We start from the raw sequence: 14,899 nt of genomic DNA on the forward strand, positions 1-14,899 counted from the left end.
GGTCATTTACAAGAGGGCCCCAACATGAAACTACAAGTAATATCCTATTAAAATTAATTATGAGCTAACACACAAAGCGTCCGCTTAAGGCGTTCTGAAGCGCACCTCCTTGGAAATAGATTTCCTAAAATGAATATCCGTAAGCAATTCTAAGTGAAAAGAACTGAGACGGATAAAAATAAATCGGCCGGATGGCTCAAAAGATTGATGTCAGGGCTGGTGTGGGGAAGATCTGATGGCTCTCTTTCCTCGTAATTCGGCCTTCCCTTCCCTTCAGGTCTAAGTAACGGCTCCTGTGTTGGGAAATAGTTTCAGCTCTCTGACATGACCCGAGACAGCTTATGACAAGAAGCGGAGCAGGGCACTGTGTTAATAGCCGATGTCTCCATTTTTCCAGTCCAGCTGAAAGAGCTTCGAGAGGTCAACCTCTGAAGTACGGAGGAGAAAATTGACAGGGAGGGGAGAGGATGGAAAGATGGATTTCAGTTAAATGGATTTGAGTCAAAGAGGGATCTATTGCTCAATTGGCGCCAAGGCTCCTGGATGTTGAAGATAAGTTCTGGTTTTTTTCCACGGCCTTCCCAGGTTCGGCCGGCTTCCTAACTTGGAATGCTCGAAGGCCAAATTCCATGTGGCTCTTTTCATTTTGTTCTCACACTAAGGATCAGTACAATTCAGCTGAATAGCAGAGTTGGAAGGGACCTTGGAGGTCTTCTAGTCCAACCCCCTGCTCTTTCCGAAGACCCCATAACCATTTTAGACCAAGGGCCTTCCAATCTCTTCTTGAACACCTCCAGTGTTGGAGCGCCCACAACTTCTGGAGGCAACCAACTTGGCCCCACCATTTCAGACAGACCTCGACGTACGACCGCAATTGAGCCCCAAAATTTCTGTCACTCAGTGAGGCATTTGTTAAGTGAGTTTTGTTCTATTTTATGAGCTCTGCCTCTGTTGTTAAACAAATCACAGCAGTGATTAAATTAGTCTTAGGGTGGCTTCCCCATTGACTTTATTTGTCAGGAGGGGGCAAAAGGTGATCGCAGGACCCCTTTTGATCACAGGGATGCGGCAACCATCATAAATATCAGCCAGTTGCCAAATGTCCAGATTTTGATCACATGACCACAATGGCTGTAAGTGTGAAAATAGCCATAAGTCCCTTTTTAAAGCACCGTTATAACTTCAAACGGTCACGAAATGAATGTTTTAAGCCAAGGACCACCTATACCGTACCCATCCCATCTATTTTAGCAGGAAGGGCATGATCCAGGTTGTATCAGCAGGAGGGTCCCAGAAGACAGCTTCTTCTGAATGGAACACCATCCCCTCTGGAGATCAGATTGGCTTCATCTACTGAAAGGTCCTGAAGATGCAGCTCAATGGCCATGTCTGGGCCGTTGACTATGACCCAACCCTCTGGCTCTGTTGAACATCTGAGCCTGGCTTTGCTCTCTTTTCTTTCAAGCTGCTATGGAATTTAACTTTTGCCCGTGATTTTATTCTTCTCAATATTCTAAGCCACCTGCAATTAGGTATGTGGGATGGGCAGCCATATCACTCCATTAAAAAAATAAAAATAAATGTTAACGATGCGTCTTCTCTTGTCTTCAAGACCTTGGCTTAACAGTTTAGAGACATCTAGTTTAATCATCACCGCTTCAGCGAAATAGTTTTAGATTCCAATTTTCATGTTTTGGGAAAAAGGGGGGGGAAGTCTAACAGTTACCCCCCTCTCCAAGGTCTCGCTTCTGTTTGGCTTCAGAAATACACTAAGCCAACCAGCCAGCCTGTTGGTGAATGCTCAGTTTTGGCTGTGCTGTTACACTGATTGCTTCTGCAAATGTAATGGGCCATTTGACATTCATGATTTTGTAATTTGTGATTCAGAAGTGTCTGCTGTGGTGGAGAAGGATGTTCTATCCCTTGTTTGTTTATGCAGCTTGTGCTGTGATGCAGTACAGAGGGAGAAAGAAGACTGGAGCGAACATCTCGGGAACTAGCAGGACCAAGGACAGCTTGCAAATCAGCCCAAGCTATAAAGGGAGGTAAGCATGAAGAACATGGAATTTAAGGCAACCGTCATCAAGCTGGGATTTTCCGTATGTGTTGGACTACAACTCTCATCATGTCCAGCAGTTGTGGGCATGAAGGTAATGGAGGATGATGGGACTTATAATGGTAGAGATTTGGAGGACCTGAGGTTGTAAGTGAGGGGTCCTTGGTGCTCCCTAAGCTTTATGCACAGATCAGCTTCTTGTGAGGCAGAAGAATCACAATGAGTAACCAGCCATCATCCTACTACTCATGGTAGGATGTGAATGATGTCCATATAAGATAGCATCTGCTTCAACTTGTAGAGTCCATCCCATTTCTTCTGAGCTGTTTTGCTTCCATGGGAAGCTGATGGCCTTCATTCCCCAGACAGACCTGGACCTGCTAGGCTACTCTGCCTTTCTGTACAAACGGTTAGATGTGCCTTGAGGGAGACTACATGGAAAGGGAAGCAGGAAGCAGGAAGAAGAGATAATCCTATTAAAAAAATATAAACAAGCTTGGGCTTCATGCCAAAGGAGGGATTGTAGAACTACAGCAATCCAAAGGACATGCTTTTGTTTCTTCATTTCTTTTTTTTCAAACAAGCAACCAGACACCCCATACAAAACACACCACTTCATTAGAGCTTGTCTGCTTTGAATGTATGGATACAAATTACATTTTCAAAACCAGACTTGGCTTTGCAGCCCTTTCCTTTTCAGAAAAAAAAAGAACAGGGACTGACCTTCATGTATTTAGGAGAACAAATCATGGTTAAGAGGACATGCTGGTAGCCCTTTGGCTGTTGCGTCTCTGCTCGAGAAGAGCGGTGCATGTCTTCTGCACATTTGCCTCCAGCTAATGTAGAAGAGACACACAAACGTCTGGGGAATTTATGGTGTAGCAGGCCATGGGACGCTTCCATTTATCTTCCTCTCTGGAGAATTTAGGAGAATGCAAAGGTTGGCCACAGTCATGTTAGAAGATGGATGAGCTACCAGGACATTCTAGGGTTCAATGGAGCAGTTTGGTGTCTGTTTCATTCTACAAAAATACTCCAATAACCAAAGACAGGTCATCTCCATCAGTGAGCTGATCCAGAAGTCTTGGCCAGAACATGAAATGTTATTTCTTGATATATTTTAATAGAATGATTATGGTTTTCTACCCAACTTATCTTATTTTTCCCCCACTGGATTTATCCAGGTTCCCAACTGTGCTCACTTTTGGAGTGTTACCTATAGCCCACTGTATATAGATAATTTTAGCAAGGATAACAGTTGAAGTGGGGAAGGACACCCCACAAAAAGCATGTGTTGAGAGCAAGGAAGATGGCCTTGATGGAGGTAGTTGAGCTCCATTGCCAAGGGGGCAAAGGATAAACATGTTTTGAAGTCTAGAAGGTCCAGATAACACCTGGAAGTGGGTGCGACAAACACCTCCCTCATTCCCTGACTATAAGGAGGAAGAGCTACTATAAGAGTACAACCAGGCTTCCAGCATTGTCTCATGATAACCAACCTGAAGTGACTTTTAACTTTTCTGGGATGTTGGTTTCATCACTTAGTCTACCGCATGGGCTTGTACCCTTCTTCAGTGACCCATTTTCTGCGCTTCCACAGCCTGTTCATGAGAGAGAGAGGATTGCGCTGCCAAAATTACCATTGGTGAATCTCTATTTTCCCCCCCATTGTTTTGTTCTCCAAAATTAAGTGGAGGGAGAAATGGAAGCAGTTGATGGTGGGAAGACCTACAATTACGTTACCAAAAGAAAAAAAGTGGCCCCTTTGATGTGGAAACTATTTGCATAGGTTTGGGCTATTCTCCTACAGGTGGAACAATGGTTTGCATCCCTGAGCTCCTTCTTCTCCTCACCATAAACTCCTCCAAAGTCCACAGTGAAAGAGTGGAAGGGAAATGTCACTCCAGTAGTGTCATCCTGCAATTTTGGGGAAGGCTGGAATGCAGGTTTAAGGCCTCTCCCTTCTTCAGACATTGCCCCCCCCCAGGTTAAAACTGTTTCAGGCCTTTCAGAGTGGAATTAATGGAAGGCTACATCTTAATATTGCCCTACATCGAAATGTGTCAGACAGCGATTTCTGCTAGCAAAGGTCTTCTAGAACAAGCCAAAACAGATCTCATGGATGTCAAAGAGAACCAACACCCCCCCACACACACACAAACACAAAGAAACATTCCACCTTTAGAAATGTTGGAGGAATAAAGCAGGGAGAGTATTCATGAATACGTATTTTTTCCCCTTCAGACTAAGTCTACTCTCCTGCCTTACACTCCCGGCTGCCAAATGTATAATATTCCTGCAATCAGCACCGCTTGTTTCCACTTCTACAAGATCAATATTCATTCAACATTTGTGATTAGATAATATTATCATTTTCTCTTTTCTTGCCCATACTCCTTTGTGAATAGCCAATACCAATCAGTGGAAGGAAAAAGGCAAGAAAAATAGCACTTGTCCTTTGTTATTCATTTGTGCCTCAGAATGAGGCTGAGGGCATCTAAAACATCTTCGGGAACAATGATTTAAGGACGACATATATCCCTGAAACAGCAATGGAGCTGAGATGCCTAAGGAAAAAAAAAAGAGAAAAGAAAAGAGAAAAGAAAATGCTTTAGGATCCATCGTGTGTGTGTGTGTGTGTGTGTGTGTGTGTGTGTATCTTTGTGTGTTCGTTTGTGAATAGGGAGGGAAGGAGGGTGGGAGGGAGAGAGAGAGAGAGAAAGCTTCTTTAAAAAAGAAGGAACATTTGTTAACATTCAGGGGAAAAAAATCAGTGAAAACGTTTGTATTTGAGGGCATCAAGTTGAGTTGAACAAACATCCCAGTGTAAAAAGGGAATTGCTGTAATGTTCTGTGGCTGCCAAAAGCCTCAACTTCATCAGCATGTTGGTGGCATTTATTTACACATCTGAGTCCCGCATCTGCTCACCATTACACAGGGCTACTATCACTCCTCTGGAAATGCGCAAAGCAACAGGACAATTGGATTCATTCTAGTTTGTTAACATCCAGTCATTGTAGGCCATGTTTGTGTCCTTCCTAGAAGTCCTCTAGCAGTCGGACATCTGGTTATCTTCTGATGTTGCTAGTTTCCAGCATTCTTTGGATTTGGTCATGTTTGCCAGATAGCTGAGGTGCAACTGATATATAGACGCCTCCCTTTAACCAGAAGGACACTAAGCCAGGGATGAACCAGCTTAGTAAACCACTTCAAGCTTGAAGGTTTCCATTTGCCAAACAGATTATCTCCAGTTTCTGTCTATTTCTGCTGAACCACAACTGAATAGACATGGGATGGACATGGGCAGAGATGGTGTATGCTTGGCTGATGTTCATGTGCTCTCCATCATTTATGGTGCACCATTTGGGCAAGTCTGTGTCAAATTCCTTTTGCTTTCTTTCCAGTAAAAGACATTCCTCATCTATGGGGACACATTTACAACACAATCTTGTCCCTGTGTATCAGGCAAAAAAAACCAAATCCAAGTGGACAGCCTCACTGGACAGAATGTGCATGACAAGAGAAGCTACTGTTAAGCCGTCGTGAAAACATACGTCTCTTATGTCAACAAAATCCAATGAAGTAACTCAAGAGAGATGTTTAGGAAGTCCCTAGATAACTGCAACGAAGCGCTAAACAGCTGAAACTTCACAAAAATAACACCCATCACTAATGAGACTGCAACCTGTAGCACTGTGGGGATATTGACCCTGGAACATTTGGCAGTAAATGACACAACAATACGTGGTAGAAATTATGCATTCCAAATGAAAGTTGAATGTAAAAGACCCAGAAGTTGACAGATTTAAGAACTGTTTGTTCATACTTTAATCACAAGAGATTAAACTTCAAGGACGTTCTATTTTCTGAAAACCTGGATATCACAGTTGAAAACATATGTGCAACTACTACATCCAGGTTCATACCAGTTCCTCTCCCAGTGCTATCAGTTAGCCTTCCTTGTTTGTTGGACTCAAAAATCCCATGATCCCCAACCAACATGCTGGCTGGGCTGATGGGAGTTGTGATTTAACAGACCTGGACACTAGGCCTCAAGTGAAGGCTATTACAGAGGACATTATTTGAACAGTCAACACAGCAAAGATCTATGCTTTGGGAGAACACTCACATATGTAAGAGCCAAGTAAGAAATATTTGTCCAACTGAAAGTGACTGGAAACCTTTTATGCAACCAGCCATCCAGAAGATTGGACAAATGCCTTCTTCATTCAGATACATCATCACTATTCAGAGTTCATAAACCTGTTTGTCGAAGGATGCTTGCATCACAACTAAATGACGGAAAGAGATGCCAAAAGTTTGAATACTTTGTTGATGAAATAACAACATACTACCTCTACTTGCACTCATCTTGGTTGGACCCATAGTAGGTTAGTTGCATTTAAGCATGAGCAAATATGGGAGTGGAACAATTTTGTGTAGCTCAAAACCTAGATGTTCATTTGGGAAGGAACAGAAATATAGCAACTTTAGTAGATAACTTGAATGGATCTGAGTGATTCCTTAAACCTAACTCTAACCCAGACTCAAAGGAAACCACAGTTTGTTCATCACCAGCCAAAACCATCTACCCTTATATACCGAATCAAATCCACGTATGTAGACAATCCCCCAATTAATTCATTAGCTAAATAACCATATATGGAAGCTGGTGTAAAACATGCAAAATCTTACCAGGTAGAATTGAGGCAGTAATAGAAAACACATAAGAGAAAACATTACAGAAATACCAACAATTCAGTTGTCCCAAAACCACAGCAACAAAAAGGAAAAATTGTTTAATCTCATATACCAACCCGCAGGCAAGTAAGACCAGAGTTTTCTCTTCACAAGTCATAAACAAGCAAGTCATCAACCATCAACCAATATCTGATCCCATCTCTGGAGAATAAATTAAACAGAGGAGAGGAGAGGAGACAGACACATTCCAGTTTTGCTCTGCAACATGCAAGAGACTTTCCAAAGTGCAACTAGGCATGCAGAAAACCTTACCCCGCTTTGGCAAACTACAGCTCGTATAAGCAATTTTGGGAAGATCAGCAGAAGCAATGCACAAACAAAACTTTCACGAAGGACCCAAGAAATTAAGGTTCAACTACAGGGTGATATTAATTCTCCCCAGCTCAGGACAACGTTAAAGGAATCAAGAGAACTGCAGGGATTGGTGAAGGAGCTGGAGCTGGGAAGAGTCTCCGAGATGTTCTTTTAGAAGAGCAAGCAAATTTTGCAGCCAGAAGGCAACTCAAATGACATGAACAGAGAGTCCTTTTATTAATGCCTCGAAGGGGGACCAACAGCTTCTTCACAGTGATAAAAGCTCCCAAACCGTTTTGTAAAATTAGCGGGTCTACCCCACATTTACAAGCAAGCAAAAACAAGGAGAGATGAATTCTAGGCAGCTTCTCATATCCTGTAGCGTCAGATGCAGGCCAGAGGTGAACATTAGGAGACTCAACAGGCCAGGCGCAGCCTTTCCAGAAAACAAAGCAAAGAAGAAATGAGGGGGAAAAAAAGGAAAGGGAGAAGGAATCAAAGGAGGAGAAGGAAAACCAAAAAGGGCAAAAGGAAAGAAAAGATGCATGGAGCACAAACCTTCCAGCTCTGTGTTCTCTTTGAGGTGGACTTGCTTCAGAGGGCAACAGAAGATTTCATGGCATTTAGTTCGGAAAGGGGATTGTCTTTTCTTTAGCTCCGTAGATTGGATGGAGTCTTGCCGTAACATAATATATTCCTGTGTGCCAGGAGAGGCGTCATCCATAACTGCGGTTACCACACAACAAAATGAACTAAAGTTAGAATGAAAGGGTAAAACAACAAAAAAGAAAAAAAAAAGAAAACTTAAGAAAAATTTAGAGGAGGAAAATCAAGTTTGTCATGATCGGAGGAAGGGGGTGAGGATCAGGGAAGGGACAGAAGGGAGAGAACATTAGTAGAAGGAAAATTAAAATGCAGTGGATTAACATACTTGGTCGGGTGATGGAGAGAGAGAGAGGAGAACACAAAAGGCAGAACAGTCCACTCCTACATACTTACAACGGGCTTACTTGCTGCTTCTATGGGATCGTGTATTTTAAACTGTTATTCTTCCAAATGTAGGCTAAGTGAAATATTTACCAAATGCACAACGTTTCCTTGGGAGCCCTGACTTTGGGAAACAGGTATGCAGATTGCAAGGGTGTAGCAGGAAATGTTTTTTTAGCTACCATTCTCCTACATTCAACAAAGCAAAACACGATCTGGTCAAATCTCCAATACGGCAGGTCCAAGGTAACAGAATAAGAGGAGAAGAAAGTTGGAAGCAACCTTGGAGGTCTTCTAGTCCCTTCCCCCTGCTCAGCCAGGAAACGCTCTACCCTTTCAGACAAATGATTGTCCAATATCTTTTTTTTTTTAAAAAACACCTCCAGTGTCGGAGGACCCACAACTTCTGCCGTTCCAGTGGTTAATTGTTCTCACCATCAGAAAATGATGATTTCCTGAGAGTCAAGAGCAGATATTCTTCATCAGGGGATGTAGAACATCTGCTCTTAAGATCTTTTGTGCAGGAAACCACCCAGAGTTACCTTGAGGTAAGGTGGGCAGCCTGTAAATTTTACAAACAAATAAGAAGGATTCTATTAACACAGCCATCCCAGAGAGTCTCTGATAACTTAGGATTAGTAAGGGGAAACTAAGATACAACATTGCTAGAGCTGCATCCAGGTTTGTCTGGATTTGGGGTGCCAAAAAGAAGGAGGCTTTGATTAGGTTGGACCTATGAATTGTGAAGTTCTGGGAGCCCCCCTCCCCCCAGTCCATCCCTGTCTAGACTAGGTGGGTTGGCGATGACATGTTTACTTAATCATAATTCATTTATTCTTTTCAGTGCCGAAAACTAAAGTTATTGGCAGGTTCCAAGAAGATCTAAAATTCTCTTCAAAACAAAAGAAAACAACAATTGAAATTGACAATTGTGGTGAAGACTTTCGGAAACCACTTTTTATCTCTAGGGATTTTCTGCCCTCTGAAACAAGAGAACACGTTTGTGGGACATCCTTACAGGTGTCTGAGGAGTGCTAGCATATCCTTGTTGTCTGGTTTCACGGCTACCTGTACGGGTGCTTCGCTCTCTGGTTGAGGGGTCAAGTCTTCTGTTCCTCTTGGTTGCCTGTCTCTAACCTTGGCCCTTCCTTTCCCCCCATGTTAACGGACTGATCCCTCCCAAGGAGCAAAGTAACTCAGCTAGGATTCAGATCTATGTCTCCTTCTCTTTGTAATCCAAGCCTCGCATAGCCAGACCAGGCGGTGTCTCTGGAAGCTCCTGTAACCCACTCAAGACATGGAGGTGTTTGATGAAGGCCTCTTCTGTTTCAAGTGCCTTTGGATCTTCAGCTTTCAAGCCTTGAGCTAATTCAGGGCCAGGATGGCATCCAACAGTCTGAAATGCGAGCAGTGAGGAGGGCGAGAAATTGTCACTCTCGCCTAGCCGGCATTCAAAAACTAGCTGGATAGGCAGAGAGAATTACGGTGGGGTTTAATGATGGAACTGGTCCCAAACAGCAGAAGAAAACCGGTCCCCAGATTTTGCAGGCTGAGAAATTAGGTGGGTAATTTCTCCAGGGGAAGCTTTTCAAAGGAATGACATTGTGTCTTTCTTTCTTTCTTTCTTTCTTTCTTTCTTTCTTTCTTTCTTTCTTTCTTTCTTTCTTTCTTTCTTTCTTTCTTCTATCATCTCTATATCTAATCTATCATATCTATCTTCTGTCTATCTTCTGTCTATCTATCTATCTATCTATCTATCTATCTATCTATCTATCTATCTATCGTCTGTCTCTCTGTCTGTCTATCATCTATTTCTTCCATGGTGAAAGCCGAGGTATCAAAGCTGAAAAATCCTCCTCTCTACTCATTTATGAGAATATGATCATAAGTGAAGAACTCTCTGTTATCATCTAGCTGGAACTGCAACTCAGTTCTGGAGAAATCTCCCAGAAGGTTTGGGTCTGGGTATCTGTAGGCTGATCTGCTGATCCCAACAGCAGACCAAGCTTTGTTCCTTGAATGCAGAATATGGCCACATGGGGACTTCCTTCTCCCATGGACCTCCTGGTGCATCAGTCACCAGGCCAAAGGAGGATTCCTTTACAAAAATGCTGGCCTTCCTGCTTCTCAGCTTCATCAACTTCAAAACAAAAGCAAAGCTGACTTCTTTTACGGAACAGATGCTGTCTTCCAGTTGCTAGGGGACCTGAGAAAGGCTACTGACATCTGGTTTTCTGCCATTAATAGTAGCAAATTAAGTCTTTCAGGGTAAGGATATAGGTTGCTTGGAGAAGACAGGAGAGAGTTGAACGGCTAGTTCAAAAGAGAGTTGGCAGCAGATTTGCCAGCACGCAACAGAGATAAATACAATTAGATAGTGTTTTAAAATCTCTTGATAATTATGCATGACTGCCTGAGGACAAATTGTTTGCTGTTTTGTTTCATAGACTGGCATTTGGGCTTACTGGGTAATTATGCCATTAGCAAAATATTGACATTTAGACATTAATGAATTGGCCTGACGGTTATCTATTATTTACTTGTGCTTTGGAATATGAATTCCTTTGCTGCTATTTTATGGATCGTGGCAAGAATTTCTCAGGGAAAATGCTTTTCTCCTGATCCATGAGGATTAGGAACTGTGACGCCTTAAAAGGACAGTTGAAACCATCTGGAGAACTTTGCCCTGGCCACTGATGATGGTCGGTCAGGCCACCAGGGTGAAACGCTCTGCTCCTTTCCTAATTGAATTGAAAGAGGTTGCCTGCCTTTCCCCAACTTTCTTGCCTCTTTAGAACCTAGAACCAATAAGTTGCAAGGCTGGTTTATTGCTATGACAACAGTTTCAGGAAAAGTGCAATGGTCTTTCCCATCTAAGATATATAACCCACCACGCCACCCTTTGGAGCATCACAGAAGCATACAGTTTGTGCAAAGGGGATGTTAAAACTAATCCTTGCTCACCTGGACATTTTTGCTTCTCAACTTGGTAGTTGAGAATTCCCAGAATTCCCCAGTCAGCATTGGGGATTTGGGGGAGTAGAACAGTCCTGGCCCATCTGGAGGGACCAGCTGGGAATAGGTGCTTGAGTTTCTCACCCACATCAACATTAAGATGTATGGATTTCAACTCCCAGAATTTCGAAAGGAGGGGAATAATAAAACTGCATTCTTAGAAACCATAAAAGGAAGTCCTTCCTGCATTTACAGTATTGGAAGCTTAGAAGTAAAACAGCATTCTTAGAAAACACAACATAACAACAACCACAAATGTAATATCTTCCTGCCTTCATTGAATAATTTTTTAGAAAATGACATGGACGTTTGCAAACAAAGAAGTCAGAGAAGAAAAAAAAACCCCATCATTGCAAAGTGAATTTTCCCTCTTTATAATCTGTTTCCTCCTAGTAACTGTTTTCCCCCCTCCCATCTTGTCTATGCTGCTGACATCATAATCTGTTGCCATGGCACTGGGGCAACCATCAGAATAATTTTGTTCAAGAGCATAACCTTTCAGCAAGGTGAACTCAGCAAAGTGGGACAGAGTGAGAAAGAATTTGAAAAGTAGCATCTCCGAACATGCAAGGACCGGTTTTTAAGATGCTCAAACTCCCGGTGTCTTGCCGTAATCCTTTGGATAGAAGGGACTACAGTGAGAGCATCAAACATAGATGTTATTGATCACAAATGTATTTTTAGCAAAATCTACCAGGGGAAAAGCTTGTGATTAAAAGTGAGATTTTTTTTAAAAAAGAAAGGATATTTTTCCCCCTAATTTGACTAATTTCTTTTCCTCCCTAACCCCAAAAAGTAACTGTCCCTCTAAGTCGTATTTAAGTCTCAGGTTATAGAGGTTGAAGGTCTCCATTTAAAGATACAGCTGCCAAGAAAACAGCTTAGCCCTGATTCATGGCTTATGACTTGAGTGCCACTGATCACACTGTTACTAAGACGGGATCTCTCAGGTTTATTCTAGATTCACTAAAGCCACTCTCAATTTTGGGGTGGTTTTTTTTGTAGATTTCAGAAACACGCTGCAATTTCAGACAAGGACCAGCTACTTCTTCCTTCACTCCATGCAAAAACTCTTGAATTCTTGGCTTAATATAGAGACACAAAATAAAGCTTTTTGGCTGGCCAAAAAAGTGAGCTTCTCTCTCTCTCTCTTTTTTTTAGCAAAGTATCTGGAAGCCTGCACTATCTCCTCTCTGTCTCAGAATTGGGACAGTTAATTGATTCCTTAATTTCTCAAGTCCTCCAGTGGACCATAGACTGTAGGATCTATTTTTAGGGCCCAGGTAGCCAAGCTGGTGTTTAATAGACCCATTCAAGTGTGCCAGGAAATTTCTATAAATTGCAACAGAAGACGCCAAGAAACATCAGTCATGCTTTGTCCTGGATGAGAGCAGCATGGTGAATGGCCAAAAAGGCCACCGTAGATGAACCAGGAAGGAGACCCATGGAAATAGAGGCAGCTACTCATGATTCATGGGGGTATATTTTCCCCCCTACAGCCCCAACATTCCATATAAGATGTGAGCAAATCATGTGAGTTCCCAAGGTGGTTGTGTTACAATTTAAATTAAGCCAGATGAGACCCAGTTGGAAAACTCAACAGGAGTTGATGCCAATGTTATAAACAAAAAAGGAAGTGGTCCCTATCAGTCCCAACGCAGAAATTATCCCTGCAAGAATGGCCTGGTTAGCTGAGACTCATCCAACCGAAGCCCCCCCCCCAAATTAAGAAGGGCCTCCTGTCTCTTCTTTGGGGATCAACGGCTAATAGTCTTGATATCAGTGGGGCTACCTCTGAAGGCCATCTGGTAGAAGACTAGTGGACTTCCATGTCTACTGGGTTGGTCATCATGAGAACAGACAGTGAGGGCCAATCTAGGTGAGCACACCTTAGTTTGTAATGGTGCTGTGTGGGACACTCCATTATGAATATGCAGGAATCCTCACAATCCAAAGGTAGATCTGACAGGAGAAAGAAGTCGGAGGTCTTCTCCAAACAAGGCATGCAAAGCATGCACGTGGGAATCATGTCAGGCATCTCTGTTTATCCTCCCCTGAGCAAAATGCCAAATGTCCATCAGGGCTTATGGCCTCACCTGCTGTAGACATAGCAATGTTGGGAAGAAGCTATTTATAGCAAATGAGTAAATCAGAAGCTCGGCTGGATGTTTGACCTGCCAGAAGCAGCAACAACTAGGTCGACACACTAGCTAGCGCAGGAGAAATTTCTCTGTCGAGTTCTTTAGTAAGGGGGAATCTCACACACTTGGACACTGAAAGAACAATGGCACCTGTATGCAGGAGGTGATCAGGTTGAGCCCAAAGGTGGGGCAAAACACATCATCAGTCATGATATCCCATAAGAGACTTAAGTCCAAACCCTCGTGAATTCCACTGACTCTTATCTATTGCCGATTTGCCTTGGCACTTAATAGATCAGATTCTTATCAAGGAGAATATTCATTGCTCAGGGCTGAAATGAGGGGTCCTTGGTGCTCTCTGAGCTTGGTTGTTTTCTTGCAGACGTTTCATTACCTAAACTATGATGTTATCTAGTTTGGGTATTGAAATGTCTGCAAGAAAACAACCAAGCTTGGAGAGCACCAGAGACCTCTCAGATCAGATTCTTGAATACAGGTAGCATGAAGTAAACTCATAGTACTTTTGAACTCTATCCCAGCTCCTGGTTTCTTGAGGGCCTGACACTGTAATGGTACGTAGGAAAGATCCTGGGAGACTGGAAGAGACGCTGCCTAGGAAGTGATCGGATAAGAGAGAAAGAAAGCATCCTTCCTAACTTCTCAGGCTATAAAAGAGACGGCGGGAGATTGGTACTTCCAGACTTGCAAGATTCAGTTCATGAAGCCTTACAATAAAGTAGAATTAAATTACCTGGTTGGGTTTCCTGTCTGGCCTTCCTGGGAAGACTGATGGTACTGGAGGCAACTAAGCTAATCCTGCTGGGATTATAGTTTAGCACAAGCATTATCCTGCCTTGAATGAAAAGAATTCATAGTTACAAATACTTAAGCACACTTTAATTGTTCCTGTCCATCTCTCTTGTATGCATGGGGACGTCACAACTTCACCCTCTTCTTTTTTTTTTTAAAATAAGGATCAAGGCTGGATCATTCAGGCCCCTTCAAAACACAGGGCACAAGAGGGGAATAAGCCTCTTCCCTCTAAGTGAAATCTTTTAGATCTGAAGGGACTCAAGTGCTTCAAACCACAAAAGCCTCAGGTATCAAGGGTCGGGAAGCACTGGACGGAGGAAGTTAAAAGCTCTCCTATCTTCTGATTTATTTTATGCTTGGATCGCAATCACTTTTCCCAGAGTAGAATGTCTGTGGCTTTAAGGGGGAGGGGGGTGGAGGAAAAAACACCCCCCCCCAAATAACCACCTCCCACTGATATCGAGAGGGAAATTAAAAAGAAGATGACCTCATCAAAACATGACTTAGCCCCAAGACTTTCTCCCTTGATCGCCCTGTGGCACTGCTCAGCCTCCCTGTCTCCAGGTTTATGAGTGAAAACCAATGAAGGAAGCCACTGGCGTGGAAACCCTACGTGGAAGGAGGCTGATCACTCATCCCAACTCAAATACAGGTAGTCCTCGATTTATGATGGCAAATTGGGGTTGCGATTTCTGCTGCTGAGACAGACAATTGTGTTACTTACTGATTAAACTGATTTCCCACCCATCTCATTTCCAACGGCTCTTTGTTAAGTGAGCCACGGCAAGTTTTACAATCTTTTTTTGCTGTGATCATTCTGCAAATCACACA

The 14,899-nt window shown here is 42.8% G+C and overlaps 1 protein-coding gene across 1 annotated transcript in view; it reads right to left on the reverse strand.

The window, feature by feature from the left end:
- FGF13 (fibroblast growth factor 13) overlaps positions 1–8,112 on the reverse strand; it is a gene marked incomplete at its 5' end in the record, with an annotated part of 48,522 nt that extends 40,410 nt beyond the window's left edge. The window contains one exon of the mRNA XM_083372028.1: positions 7,671–8,112. Coding sequence (XP_083228154.1) covers positions 7,671–7,836 — 166 coding nt within the window. The remainder of the gene's footprint in view (positions 1–7,670) is intronic.
- Between the last annotated feature and the right edge of the window lie 6,787 nt (positions 8,113–14,899).

This window comes from Vipera ursinii, assembly GCF_947247035.1.
Source record: "Vipera ursinii genome assembly, chromosome: 12".
NCBI classification, from domain to species: Eukaryota; Metazoa; Chordata; class Lepidosauria; order Squamata; family Viperidae; genus Vipera; species Vipera ursinii.